Genomic DNA, 13,337 nt, shown 5'->3' with positions numbered 1-13,337 from the left:
AATGACATAAATATCCCATTTTTTTCCCTCTAAGGAGCAGCTGGCTGCATAGCTTAGTGATTTAGGCAGAGGTTGGGGGTTCCATTCTGCCCTGTGCCTCCCCAGCAAAGAGCTAGCCTGGGTAGCCTTGGACCAGCTGCACCATCCCAGGGTTACCCCCCCCCCCACAGAAGAAGGGAATGGGAAACCATTTTTGAATATTCTCTACCTGGAAAACCCTGAAAACTGTTGCCATAAGCCAGAATTAACATGGCGGCACATGATGATGATGATGATGATTTCAGGGCTGTGCCCCCTTCCCCCAAGATCCTCTTCACAACCCTTATGCAAAACCCAGCCATCCCAATAATACTTAGTATTAAAACAGGAATAGATTTCAATGAATACTCTTCCTTGGAAAAACTGTTCTCCCCGTGACTGTTAGGATTGTAGTGCAGCACCAAAAGGGAACAGGAAAACCTACAGAGAAGCTGTGGAGGATGGCACAGCTCCAGCCGCCCAGAAGGTCTTGGAGTCCCGACCCAACCAGGCCAGGTGCCTTGCTACCACTACCTCCAGGAACAGGATGCTGATTCATAATGTGGGTATGGTGGACAGGCCCCCTGTGGCTCTCCCAATGTTGCTCAACCGCTACTCCCACCAGTCTCAAGAGAAGCACAACATACAGTAGGTTTAAAGGCGGAACTAAAGAAAAATAAAACACCAAAACAAGGATGGTGGATCGTGGCCGGCCAGCCGGCTGGAACCCGAGGCGCGCTGCAATGCGCTCTCCGCTGCAACATTGTGTTAAGAGTTCCACGTCTTCCTTTGAAGTGTATTCAGCCGGGGAGGGGGCAGAGAGAGATCTCCCTTTCCTCTCTCCGTAAGTCACGCCGAAGTCGAGCCGATCGTCTCCACCGCATCATTTAACGGCGACGGATACGTTGATTCACTCTCTCCCGGGGCTTGTAAACCCAACATTTCCAGCACGACGCGCGGACGCGCCCCCCCCCAAAAAAAACCGGAGGGGGGCTCCCTACGTGCCGCTGCCTAACCTAAAGGGAAGACAAGCCCTTTAAATTTGGTCTTGTCGTGCTTGACTCACTCTCTTCCCCTCCCCTCTGTACCATCCAAGCTGATTCACACAAGCTCTGCGTCTGGCACGATCCCGGCCTTTCACGCGTCCGCTGGTTCTGACGCCCCCGCCGCCCACGAATCGTCCCCCTATAAAGGCGCCGCGCCGACGAGACAAAGAGGAGAAGGAAGCGAACAGGCGGAGGAATGTGTGTGTACCCGGGGGGGGGCGGTGGAGCAGAGAGGGGCGGGCGGTCGTGGGAATGACGCGGAAGAAATCCCCGTCCGAGTTCCCGGGCAGGCTATTAAAGCGGGCATCCTTCCGCGCGTCGACCCGCAAAGGAAGGAGGTGTTAGTCTAGAATAGATTATCTCAGAAAAAGAAAAGAAAAAAGGCGTGCCTCTCGCTTCGGGTGGTCTCGCTTCGCCCCTCCCCACCACGCCGCATGCCGGGGATCTGAAGCGAGGCGGCGGCTGCAGCGCCGCGTGCTTTCTACCCGAGGAGGCGAGGCGAGAGGAGGGGGGGCGGATCCGGCGCCTTGGGTGGAAGAGGAGGAGCAGCGGCGGCGGCGGCGGCGGCAGCAGGAGAGGGAAGGTCACGCCGCTTTCGAAGCGGGGCGGAGAAGAAGAAAAGGCGCCCAGCAGAAGCCGCCGCCGCCGCCGCCCCTGCTCCGAATCTCCCGGCCCCGCTTCACTTTCCCTTTTCCCGGACGTTCGGAGCGCCGCGATTGGCTCCCCGGCGTTCCAAAGCCCGCCGCCGCCGCTTCCGAATTGTCCGAACGTTCCGAAGGCGGAGGCTCAACGTTCTAAAGCCGCAGAAGAGGAGTCGCTTCTCTCTCTCTCGTGTTTTTTTTCCCCCCTTCTTTTTAATTGGTTCCGGAGCTTTCCGATCCGAGCCGCTTTGTGCCCGCGGCGGGCCTGCCGGCGCCGATTCCTTTCTCTTCACTCCCCCCCCCCGCCCTGCTCACTTCACCACCGCCCCCCCCCAGGTCTTCCTCCTTCCACGGGAGAAATCCGAGCCGCGCGCGTTGCGATCCCCGGTTCTCTCTTGCTTCCCCACAAGCAGGCGGCTAATGGAGGGAGTCGGGGCGCTGCTGGCCGGTTACCCGACCGCCGGCCTGGCTGGGGGCCTGGGAGTGACGGTGTGCGCCGCCGGAGGGTTGCTTCTGTACAAAATCGCCCGGAGGTAAGCCTTCTCTCTCGCTCGCTCGCTCTCTCTTTTTTTTAATGCCCGGGTTCAGCCTTCCCACGCGACTTAAACCCCGTCCTCCACGAGGCTCGTGTGGCTTTGCGAAGGAGGCCCAGGCCAGTTGGGCGGGGTCGCAGCTGGAGTTCGAGCATGGTTTTTCCTTGCCTCCTCCTTCCGGGAAGGTTTTTCCCCCTGGCTCCCTCTTTGGTGGCCTCGAGAGGGAACAAGAGTCGTCTGGAAGGCGTGCTTGCGTGCGGGAGTACGCGTCCGAAGCCTTCCCCAGTCGACGTTAAAATGCGTGACAAGGGAGCGAGTAGGACATGCAGGGGCCACGGAGACAGCCCTCAGGGGTGATGGGAGTTGTCGTCCGACTCGTATACAGGTACTGTAGAGTTTAAAAACGCGAGATGGGGCCGAAGGAGGGGTGTTTTCACTGGCAGGTCTCTAGATTTCTTACGATGATCTGAGTCTTGAAGTTTGCACGACCCTGTATTTTCTGGAGGATCTGCCTTGGTTTATGAATAGGTTTCTGTTTTCAGAATGGCTCTGTATTGTTTCAAAGCCAGGGCTCAGAAAACTGGTCCTAAGCTGTATTTTCTCCACAATATTGCACTGTTAGCAAAAATATGCTTATGTTTGCAGCACCCTTTAGAGAAGTAGGAATAGAGAGAAAGAAAGAGCGTGTGTGTCTTACATTGTTTAGAGAAGATATTTGCCTGTAGCGCTAAGCCATAATCTTCCTTTAACCATGAACTGTCCATGCAGGTAAAGAAACAAACCAGTTTATTTCCCTGGTTTCAGAACTGATTCTCTCACACCCCTTTTGTCACTCCTGTTGTCTGAACAGGCAGCTGGAGAAACAAGCCATAGTTCTGGTTTCAGACAAACCATGTTTCAAACCATCCCAAGTTTATAAGCAAAGTAGGGTTTCGAACAGAGGTTTTTCACTGGCCAGCAGATCATGCTTTTTTTAATATTCTGATATGCGCAGACCCAGTCAATTTTCTTAAACCACTTTTCTCTCTGTATTTTTTTGTTCTCTCGCAACCGTCTTTTGTATTAAACAGCTAAGCAAAAAAATGGTTACATTTGTTGCTCTCGGAATGGGAACCATGTGGGTTGGAGGATTTGCCAGAGGTCATCCATCAAATCTGTGGCAGAGGAGCATTCATTTATGTTTATCTGCCATCCTGAACACAGTCCTGGGAGATAAGTCCCAGCTGAGCATTCATACGTTTGCATTCTAATGTATACTTACCTTCAACTGAGTAAGCCCATGAAGCCTCATGGGGCTTACTTACCAGTAGATGTATATAGAAGCTAGTTCTCAGTCTCCAAGTAAACTCCATGCCTGGCTCAAGACACCAGCTCATCTTTTCTGAAAACTTTTAGTGAAGCTGAACAGTTTTTGATTTCAGTTAAACCATTTGTAATGCTAGGTTCTATGGGATAAAGGTGTGAGTGCTTACATTTCTGCTGTTTGATAAGGGAGGATGATTGAACAAGGCAGGTGGGGGGAATAAAAGAGGAGAAAGAAAATTAAATTGGTGTACTTTTCACTGCAGGCGAAAAGGATTAAACTCTGGCTGGTTCTGTCGGATAGAAAGTCTTTGGTGGAATGTGAAGAATGTGCTTAGGTTGGTGCAGGAAGGGGTTTCCGGTGCAACAGCATTTTTTATTTTTTTGCCTGAGGGTCCTGTCATGCTAACTAGGGTTCTGGAAGAGAGCTTTAAAAAACACATGCAGCTGCTTGCACGTTTGAAGGTACTGTGAGGGAGGTGGAATCTTGCAGTTCTCTCGCGGCTTTTTATAATTTCAGAATTGCCAGTTCCGTTGTCTTCTGGGTTAAGAATGACATCTCTCTTGAACCTGGAGATATGTCCAGTTTAGAATGGCAGTATCTGCGTGTCACAATAAACTGTGGTTTGCGTTAATTACAGTTAGTTGTCCCATAGTTCACCAAATAGTGTTCACCTCCAGTTTCTAATGGGGTTTTGACTCTGATCCATTTATTTGTCTTGGGACAGGAAACTGAGGAGGAGGAGCACAAGGACAAGCCAGTGGTTCTGAGTTCAGACCTGATAACAAGCAGTATTTTTTAAAAAGTCAGTGTTGCCGTGCTGCCAGTAGCAAACCATGATTGGAATTGAATTGTGGCTTGCTGGCACAGTTGGCCAGTTATGCCTCTCTACGAGCCAGATTTCAGCAAACCACACCATGATGTCTCATGACACAAGAATACAATACTGTATGTCAGGAAAAGCATTATAGACCCTCAGAGGAGCCTGTCCCACCTCCCATTCACCAGTTGCTGTTCTGAACATGCAGAGATGCAACAGGCAGACTCCTCAAAGGGAAAGCTAATTCTGTTCGATCAGGAGATCCTTCCACTGCAGTCACAGGTTATGTGGAGACTTGGTAAAGATCCCCCATATTCAGGCGAATGTGATTGGGAGGAATCGGGAGCAGGATGTCCCAACAGGGAGTCATGCAGGGGTGCAGTGGACAGACAATCCGTTTTGCAAGCTGGTATTTGGGTCTCCAGGGAACCATTCCCTGGGTGCATACCCTGCTATTTCACAGTACTCTTAGATGACTCAGCACACAGTGGAGAAAATTTATATTTCTCTGAGAACAAAAACAATTGTTCTGTCTTCCCTTGATGAGCTGGGCACAGTCATGAGAGTTTATCCTCACAACACCCAGCCCCAGTGGGTTGAAGATGTTCAGAGGGTCGTATCGGGGACAGAAAATGCTTCTCAAGTGGAGTTTGCAGAAACATGATTGGTGGCTTTTGTTCGTCGAGTAATTCAGCCATGGCCTTCCAGATGTGATTGGACTGCACCTCCCATGACCTCTAGCCACATAGTTGGTAGTGGAGAATGATGGGAACTGTAGTTGAGCAACAAACATCTGGAGGTGCACATGTTCTCCATCCACACAGTAAACTATATTGTTTACCTCCATGATTTCCTTTGCCTTTCCTCATGTTTACAGGAATAATAGGATCACAAAGGTCACTGTATGCATGAATTAATTGTTAGTGTGAGAAAGGGAAGTTCTCAGACTGTGGTTGATGGATCATGAGCTGGTTGGAAGCTCTCAGTCAGGTGGTCTTTGGGAAGTTTTGTGAAATCATCTTTATTCAATCTTTCCCTTGGCTTTGCCAGCATAGTACATAGTAAAGTTTTGAGCAAGGCTCGACTATCAAAGAGGCTGGCAAAACCGCAATTGCAGAGCTGTGATTGTTATACAGTGGCAGTAGGTTGATCTACTAACATATCCTGATTTTTTTTTAATCTGGAGGGACGGTTGGAGGGACGGTTGTAGATGTTTTTGTCTGCAACTTTCTTCACCTTTTATGTGAAAGAAAGTGGGTGTGAAGGCTACTGCTTCCCATTGAAAAAGTGGCACATGAATTAGCAGGTTGGCTAATTCCTGTGCTATGTGTGAGAACTGGGTAGGCGGAGGAGTGCTCATTGCCACATGCAGTGTGGTTGGCGTGTCACAGCTGGAGATGGGTATGCAGATGCGATTCTGCCCAGGAACTGAGAGCAAGACTGGGTCACAATGATAAGTCTTTGTTAAGTCTTCTTGAAATAGTACCAGCATCCCTGGTATTATTTTGTCTGGTTGGCAGTTGGAAAATTTAGATAGAGTAGCATGGGGGCCATCACAAAACAGCCATTGCCGAAAGGGATTACCTGTTCATGAAATTGCTCATGTGAAGTCAGCACAAGCAGTCACGAAAGATCTGCTTTCTTGAAGGGCTACCTGATGAAGCTGAGATATGGGTAACTAGCCCCTCTGTCTTAATTTAAAAGCAACATTTTTAGCACATTTCTAATATACAAAGCCTTTCCTTTGAATTCACAGTATGTTTTCTCTTTTTCTCAATTTGAGGCTCTTCCCCAATAGCAAATACCAAAATCCACACAATCCCATATGGCAAACATTTGTGATCCCACTCATTTGGGTTTTTTTAAAAAAACAGCTAACATATTTTAAATACAGTCTTAGAAGCAGCTTGTCGTGTTCTTGAGATAGAAGTCATGCCCTCGTCTCTTAAAGATCTCTGAAAAGTTATATTAGGATCAGAAGTCCCATAATTCCCAGGTTCTCTGGCTAGGCGATTTTGGGCATTGTCTCCAGAAAACAATTTTTTTAGAGATCTAAGGTTAAAATTCACATGCCACACAAAACACCTCCTTAAAAGGGTTCAGGTGGCTGTCATTCTGCATGTTAGCATATGAAGGTTAGTGGTTTGTCTTTATAGCCGTCCTCCAAGCCTGGCACTGGGGTGTGTGAGGTGGAAGTTCAACAGGTGGAGCTTCTCTGTGAATCCTTTGTGCTGGACTTTCGGGAGAGGGTCTCTCGCTTTGGGCCGAGTGTCCATGCGGCCACCTTGGCCTTTGCTCCCTTCTTACACTCCCAGATCACGATAGAGCTCGTTAACATTATGTGTCTGCATAAATGAGGGTTTCTGAGCTCTGAGTAACAGCGGGGCACATTCTTAGGACTGATCTTCCTTTTAATTCATCAATGAACCCTGCTGTCGGAAAGGATTAATGCCTGACAGCTTCTCTTGTGGCCATTTCTTGGCCGGTTCAGTTTTGCCCATGGAAGGACCCCCTTCACAATGGGACGCCTTATCTCTTCTTTCCAGGACCTCCGCACTTCTGCGCCACCGACGTAATCTGCACAGCTGGTCATGACTCTGGAGACAGCTGCTCCAAACAACTGTCCTCATGGCTGTTCTTTGCAGTTGGCTTTAAGGCCAGAGGCTACTTCTTCCTTTTATTTCCCCCCCCCCCCAGAAAAAGAGAGATGGTTTTTGAGTCCAGCCAGGAGGGCCCCAAGCCTCGCTTGACATATCAGTCCCCTCCATCTTCCCTTGTTTCCATCTTTTTCTTCGTCGTGGTTTTTTTTTGTTCTGGAAGGGAAGGCTGCTTCATGTCTTGCCCGCTTTATAGGAAGTGGGTAGGATGCTAAGGTTTCAGGACGCACCTCCCATGTTCCTAAGCAGGCCTCAAGATTAATTGTTCCCCATGATGAGGCCTAGCGCCTCTGCAGTGCAGGCCCTCTGGTTGCTAGGTAACAGCACCAGGCCTCCATTCCTCCATAGCTGCATCTTTTTGAGTGCCTAGCAACCACAGGAAGTGCTCCCTTGCAGGAACTTCCTGTGAGGCAACTGTCCTGCGTTCCTCCCCTGGCTTGATTTATATCTGGTCTGGGTGGTGGGAAGGGACAACCGAAAAGGGTCATTAGGTTGGAGAAGCTGATCTCTATGGCAGGCTTACCACGATTGTGGCTTTACGAGCTTGCGAAAAGGTGATTGGTCGATAGCAGAGTTGTGCCTCCTTGTAAACCCACCTCAGGCGATCCCCCAGGAAAGCTAAAAAGTGGAGAATTCAGTTCATGCACACATATACACTCTTTATATATACTTCTACACATAGCATGTAGTTCAACTGTGGAACTCTTTGCCACAGGATGTCAGATGGCTGCCATTTTGGATGTCGAAAATGCAGCTCGATTGGATAGACTGGTGGAGGGTGGGTGGGATTCGTGGCTAATTAGCCAGGGTGGCTAAAATATCACATCCAGGATTAGAGATCACACTTCTCCAAGTGTGTTTACACTGCACAGTGAGGGCAGTTAGATACCATTTTGCCTCTGTGGCTGCACCGTATGGAACCCTAGGTTTTTAGTTTGGTGAAGGACTTCAGCTTTTCTGTTGAAATCCAGGGGGTGTTCCTAGATCTCTCTAGTAAAGGGTTGTAAGGACGCACCAAACTACAGTTTTCTAGGACACCTTAGGACAGCATGAAGGTAATTAAAGTGGTCTCAAACCACTATAACAGTGCCGTGTAGACACACACTACAGGGCACCCGCATGGCCTCTGAGGAAGGCAGAATCCTGGCTTGGATGCATCTTCTTTCAGTTATCGTACTGAAGAAGAATCAAAGTGCAAACTGTAGCAGTTGCTTAGGAACAGATCTGAGTACTATTAATTAATTGTCTTTGAAGTTAATTGCTGGAACATCGGGCGGGGGCTTTTGTTCTCTTGTTCTGCTTGCTAAGGGTGGCCATTTGACCATGGTGGGGAGACAGGCTTGGGTCGGATCCAGAACAGCCGTTTTCTTCTTAAAATGCAACCTGGCCAACAGTGGAAGATAGGAGGGCCTGGCGTGCTCTGGTCCATGGGGTCACGAAGAGTCGGACACGACTAAACAAATGAAACGAACTTTACTACCTCTCTCTCTCTCTCTCTGTGTGTGTGCGCGTGCGTGTACAAACTTGCTTTGGTGCCCAGAAACCTCCCCAACCTCACTATTTTTTGCACCAACAATTGTCTGTTTCAGCAATTTGCTACGTTTATTTGGTATTTTCCACCACAAACGCTTGTGATTGCTTGATAACACACGCAGATACTGATCTAAGGTTACCATTTTACAATTGTTGCTTATGGTCAAAGAGATGTGGACATGCTTCATGATCACAGAGGCACAGCATTTTCCAAAGATAGGAAATGAAAGCAGGTAAATCTAGGTACCGAGACATCCATGCAGTTACATAAGACATAGAAAAGAATAGAATTGAATAGGTGGCCATCTGCCCTTAAGCTGACGTACTTCCCAGGGTTGTTACGAAGATAAAGATCAGAGAAGGAGCGCCATGTTTGCTGCCTTGAATTTATTGAAAGCGGTGGATCGAAGTATAACAACAGTAGGACTTCCCTATCCATGGGCTCAGTATCTGCTCTTTCACTTAACTGCTGTCCTTGAAACTGGACCACCTGAACTAGTTTAAACTCTGGCAGATCCATTCCAGATTTTTCAGAATGACTTGAGCAGAAACGCACAGAGAATCGTATTCTTTGGTAGAAGCAGAGGGGGGGTTCTGATAGGGGAAAAAAGTCCCTTTCAGCATACAAAGGAATTCATGAATCAAACTTTAAAAATGTATTTGCTATGTGTTTGCAACTATCCGCATGTTTCGGTATCCACAGGGAACCGATCCCACGTGGATTCGGGGCCTCCTCCTATATTAAGAAGAAAAGAAGGAATGTTTGCCCTCTTTTTTTCTTTCTTTTCTTTTTCTTTTTCTTTTTTTTTTGCTGTCCCAAACATTGCCCTGCTCCTTACCCCATCTCTCCCTTAACCCTGCTGGGCTAATGCTTGGGTTTTTGGACTCAGTACCTGCTTTTTTCTCCTCTGCTCTCCTGCAGGAAGAAACCGACGCACATGACCGTGAACTGTTGGTTCTGCAACCAGGACACCGTGGTGCCGTACGGCAACCGCAATTGTTGGGATTGCCCCAACTGCGAGCAGTACAACGGTTTCCAAGAGGTATAACGTCACCCATAATTCTCTAGAGCCAAAGGTCAAGGGTCGCTGGACGGGCAAGGACTGCGCAGCCCTGAGTTCCATTCAAGAAATGTGGAAGAGATGGCCCTTGTATATAAATGGAATACTCCACCCTTGGGGGTTTTCAGCCCATCTGGTTGCCAGTTAATAATTTCATTCACAAATGACTCTCTTGCCCTTGAACTCCAGGTTTCACACACGTTCCTAGGGCAAATGCTAGTTCACACAATGAGAATCCAGTAGAAAGAGCCTCTGCTTCTCTCCCCCCCCAGTTTCTCGTGATTTTATTTTATTTTTTTGCTTCATCTCGGCAGAATGGTGACTACAACAAGCCGATCCCGGCCCAGTACATGGAGCACCTCAACCACGTCGTCTCCGGGGCCAGCGCCTTCTACGACCCGACCAAGCCCCAACAGTGGGTGAGCAGTCAGGTTCTCCTGTGTAAAAAATGCAACAGCTACCAGACAATGAAGATCAAGCAGCTGGCATCCTTCATGCCCAGGGAAGAGGTATGATCGGGGATGGGGATGGAGACTGGAGCTGCCGTTTCATGCTACACTTGCTGTGGTGCTAGGCAGAGTGGATTTCCATACAACAGCTTCCTGGGCTCTAATTTGCCTCATCTCTTATCTCTGGGCATGGATCAGAGATAAGAGCAAAAAAAGCTAGGAATCCATCCATCCATCCATCCATCCATCCATCCATCCATCCATCCATCCATCTATCCATTCAAAAGCTTCTTTAAAACACTGCCTGCCAAGACATGATTTCTAAGCGCCACCATAAACTGGAACAAATGTGTCTTTTGAGTTTATTTGCTGGTTTGTAAGAACCCGCAATGAGGTGGCCAGGCCTGTCTCCCCAGGGGAGGGGGTCCCAAGGATATGGGGCTCCCCTTGGAAAAGTCCCTTACATATTATTTCTCAAGTCACCCAACTCTATTGGCAGCAACAGAGCTGGCAAGACTGAGCGACACAAAGCAAAGTGGCAACTTGATATTAGGTGGCTTCTTATATTCCTCTGTTTTTTAATAGGACTTTTATGAGGACATTTTTAGAACATGTCCCTGCATTGCCTTCAGCTTAATTGAAGGTGGAAGCAAGTAAGGAAGTACAGTAGGTTCCAGGGGCCCCCTGGCGGATGCTGAAAAACGCCAATAATAGAAAATGCCATGCATAGCATGGTCTCTGGCTCCTTTGTGTGGCCAGTTCTGGCAACTTCATGTTCTTTAGAAACACATATTTCTAGGGTTTTTCTCTGAATGTTTTCAAGATTTTCAGATAAGTGAATCAGCAAATACGGATTCTGCAGATAAGGGGGTCCTGTTGTAGCTTTTAAATTGGGATAGAAATGTTTCTCCTGAGTATTAGGACAGGGTGACCTAATTGCACATTGCATTTCTGGGTCATCCTCAAGCTGTTTTTTTCTAGTCTTTTTTTTTCCTGCATCGTCCAGCAGGTAACACTGCTTTCTCCCCTTGTTTTTTCCCCCCTCCTTTCTTCCTTCTGTCCTTTCTAGCCAGTAACCCTAACCTGGCTGGCGGTCTCTGTCTTTGAAAGGCCTGCCCCACATTCCCGGCGCCATGGCAACCGGCTGGGGATAGCAGTGGCAGCCAAGGGCATTTTTTTCTTCCCACCCTGCCTGCAACGTAAGCAGGGGTTTTTTTGTCTAGAGAAAGCCTGCGGGGTGTGGGGGGAAGGAAACACGCAAGACCGAGCACATGGATAACCTTATTCCACTGCCTCTGGCTAAATTTCTAGAAGAAGCAATATTAAAACAGAAAGAAAAATTTAAAATACAAATAAAAAGCAGAATGTTTTCACTTTTATTATTTCTTAGATAATATTATTTGTACTTATCTTTTCCATCTCATGCTTTGTAGGTGGAAAAGCTCTCAAAGCCGTTGAATTAATAACTGATCAATTAAGTCAATGGTGACTTAACAGCAATGCTCTCATTTTTTTTCTTATACATTCCATTCAGCTGCAAACCGAACAATTCATGCACTGTTTACTTGGCTTAAGTCAACTTAAAAATTATTACACTAAGTTATGCGGTGTAATCATTTTAAAAAAGCCACTCGAGTGGCATGCAAATCTTGCCAGCATTTCAGTGTGGAAATGTGGTTCTTTCAGCTGTTTTAATCAGACGGGTGTCATTATGAAACTGATGTCGTGAAATTTCTGAATAATTGCAAAATAATTGTGTGTTGTTGACTCCAGACTCATGTCAAGTCTTCTTGAGGTTTTCTCTGTTTGAAAGACTCAGGATTGATTTACTAGTCTTTCCTCCAGGTGGCGCTCTAGGACTGTGCAATCCATGCAAATGGCCAGGCAGGTAACTCTGTCAGCTACACAGTCTTTGAGCAATCTGGGCTACCTCCAGCCCATTGTTTCACAGCCATATGCCTTTTCTCAGTGAGCTGTACCAGCTCCAAAGCGGCTGGCACATCAGTAAAACCCAAGCAGACTTTTGGGCTTGCCCAATTTTTTAAAAAATCAGGACATGGCATAAAAGGAAAAGGCGAGGAGGAGGGAAAAGGAAAAATGCATAACTGTAAGAAGCTGCCTTACAGCAGGTTGGATTATTGGTGTTTTTCTCCTGCTCTCTCGCTTTCTGGCTCTCATGGGCAGGGCAAATATGATGAGGAGATTGAAGTATACAAGCATCACTTGGAACAGATGTACAAGCTGTGTCGCCCCTGCCAGGCAGCAGTGGAATATTACATCAAGCATCAGAACCGCCAGCTGCGGGCCCTCTTGCTCCGGCACCACTTCAGCCAGCGGAAGACTGACAAGACGTGCATGCAGGTAGGGAGGGGGGCCCTGTTCCCGCAGCCCTTGCTTCCTGTCCGAGACAGGAAGTACAAACTGCTGCATCCTGCCAAATAAAGGAAGCTATTGTTGTTCACACTGGACAGGGTCTAAGGCTTGGCAGGGGTGGAGGAACACAGGCGGTCATAAGAATGCAAAATGGACTTGAACATCCCACCCATCCATCCATTCGATTTGCATTCTGCCTTTCTCTCTGAACTGGCTTTATGGAAGTCAATTATGCTCTGCTGTTCGCTTCCAGATAGGACTTAAATTGGATTTACTTTCCCCCAGATATCCAGAGTCTTGACCGGAGTGGGATTCCCCCCCCTCTCCACAGCTGCCTTAGGAAAGCCAAGTATTGGTCCTTTCTTTATGCAGAGAAAACAGGGAGGTGGCCGTCGCACCCCTCTGGCAGCAGACACAGCCTCCCCCCCCCCAGCAGCTTAACTGGAGGTATGACTGAAGGTATTTCTCTTTGCAGAGTTTTTATGCCGCGGCTTCATCAGCCACCACACCCATTCAAGTGATCGCCCTGCGCTTCCTGGCTTTCCTCAGCTGCACTGTCCTCGTTACCATGGCCCTTTATGGGTCAGGCAACCCCTTTTCCCCTGCGCCCGGCGCTCCTCCTGCTCCGTCGAGCCCGGGGCTGGCCAGGAACGGGACGGAAGCCACGCCAGGGGTCCCGGCACCTAGCAACGGCACTCTGCTGGAGATCCTGAGCTGGCAGGAGGTGGTCCGGCTGTTACCGGAGCACGTGGTCGAGACGCTGAGCACAGCCTGGTCCTATGGGAGGAACCATCAGGTGGCGGTGGTGGCCCTTGGCTTGCTGACGTGTTTCCTGGCCATGCTGCTGGCGGGACGCATCAGGTACATGGGCGTGCATGCTTGGGTTATCCCTTACTGCGTTGG

At 48.5% G+C, this 13,337-nt stretch overlaps 1 protein-coding gene across 2 annotated transcripts in view; it reads left to right on the top strand.

Annotated features, from left to right (window-relative positions):
* Positions 1–17: 17 nt before the first annotated feature.
* TMEM201 (transmembrane protein 201) overlaps positions 18–13,337 on the top strand; it is a 29,423-nt gene continuing 16,103 nt past the window's right edge. Inside the window, exons 1-5 of one of the 2 annotated variants that reach the window (XM_020782229.3) lie at positions 18–2,238; positions 9,474–9,594; positions 9,927–10,121; positions 12,246–12,422; positions 12,910–13,295. In XM_020782229.3, the coding sequence (XP_020637888.3) occupies positions 2,126–2,238; positions 9,474–9,594; positions 9,927–10,121; positions 12,246–12,422; positions 12,910–13,295 (992 nt within the window). In that variant the 5' untranslated portion in view covers positions 18–2,125. Of the gene's footprint in view, positions 2,239–2,433; positions 2,624–9,473; positions 9,595–9,926; positions 10,122–12,245; positions 12,423–12,909; positions 13,296–13,337 lie in introns of those variants that run through there. The other variant, XM_020782231.3, reaches the window with a different exon arrangement.

The sequence above is a fragment of the Pogona vitticeps genome, chromosome 7, assembly GCF_051106095.1.
Source record: "Pogona vitticeps strain Pit_001003342236 chromosome 7, PviZW2.1, whole genome shotgun sequence".
Taxonomy (NCBI): Eukaryota; Metazoa; Chordata; class Lepidosauria; order Squamata; family Agamidae; genus Pogona; species Pogona vitticeps.
This window is presented reverse-complemented; position numbering and strand designations above follow the sequence as displayed.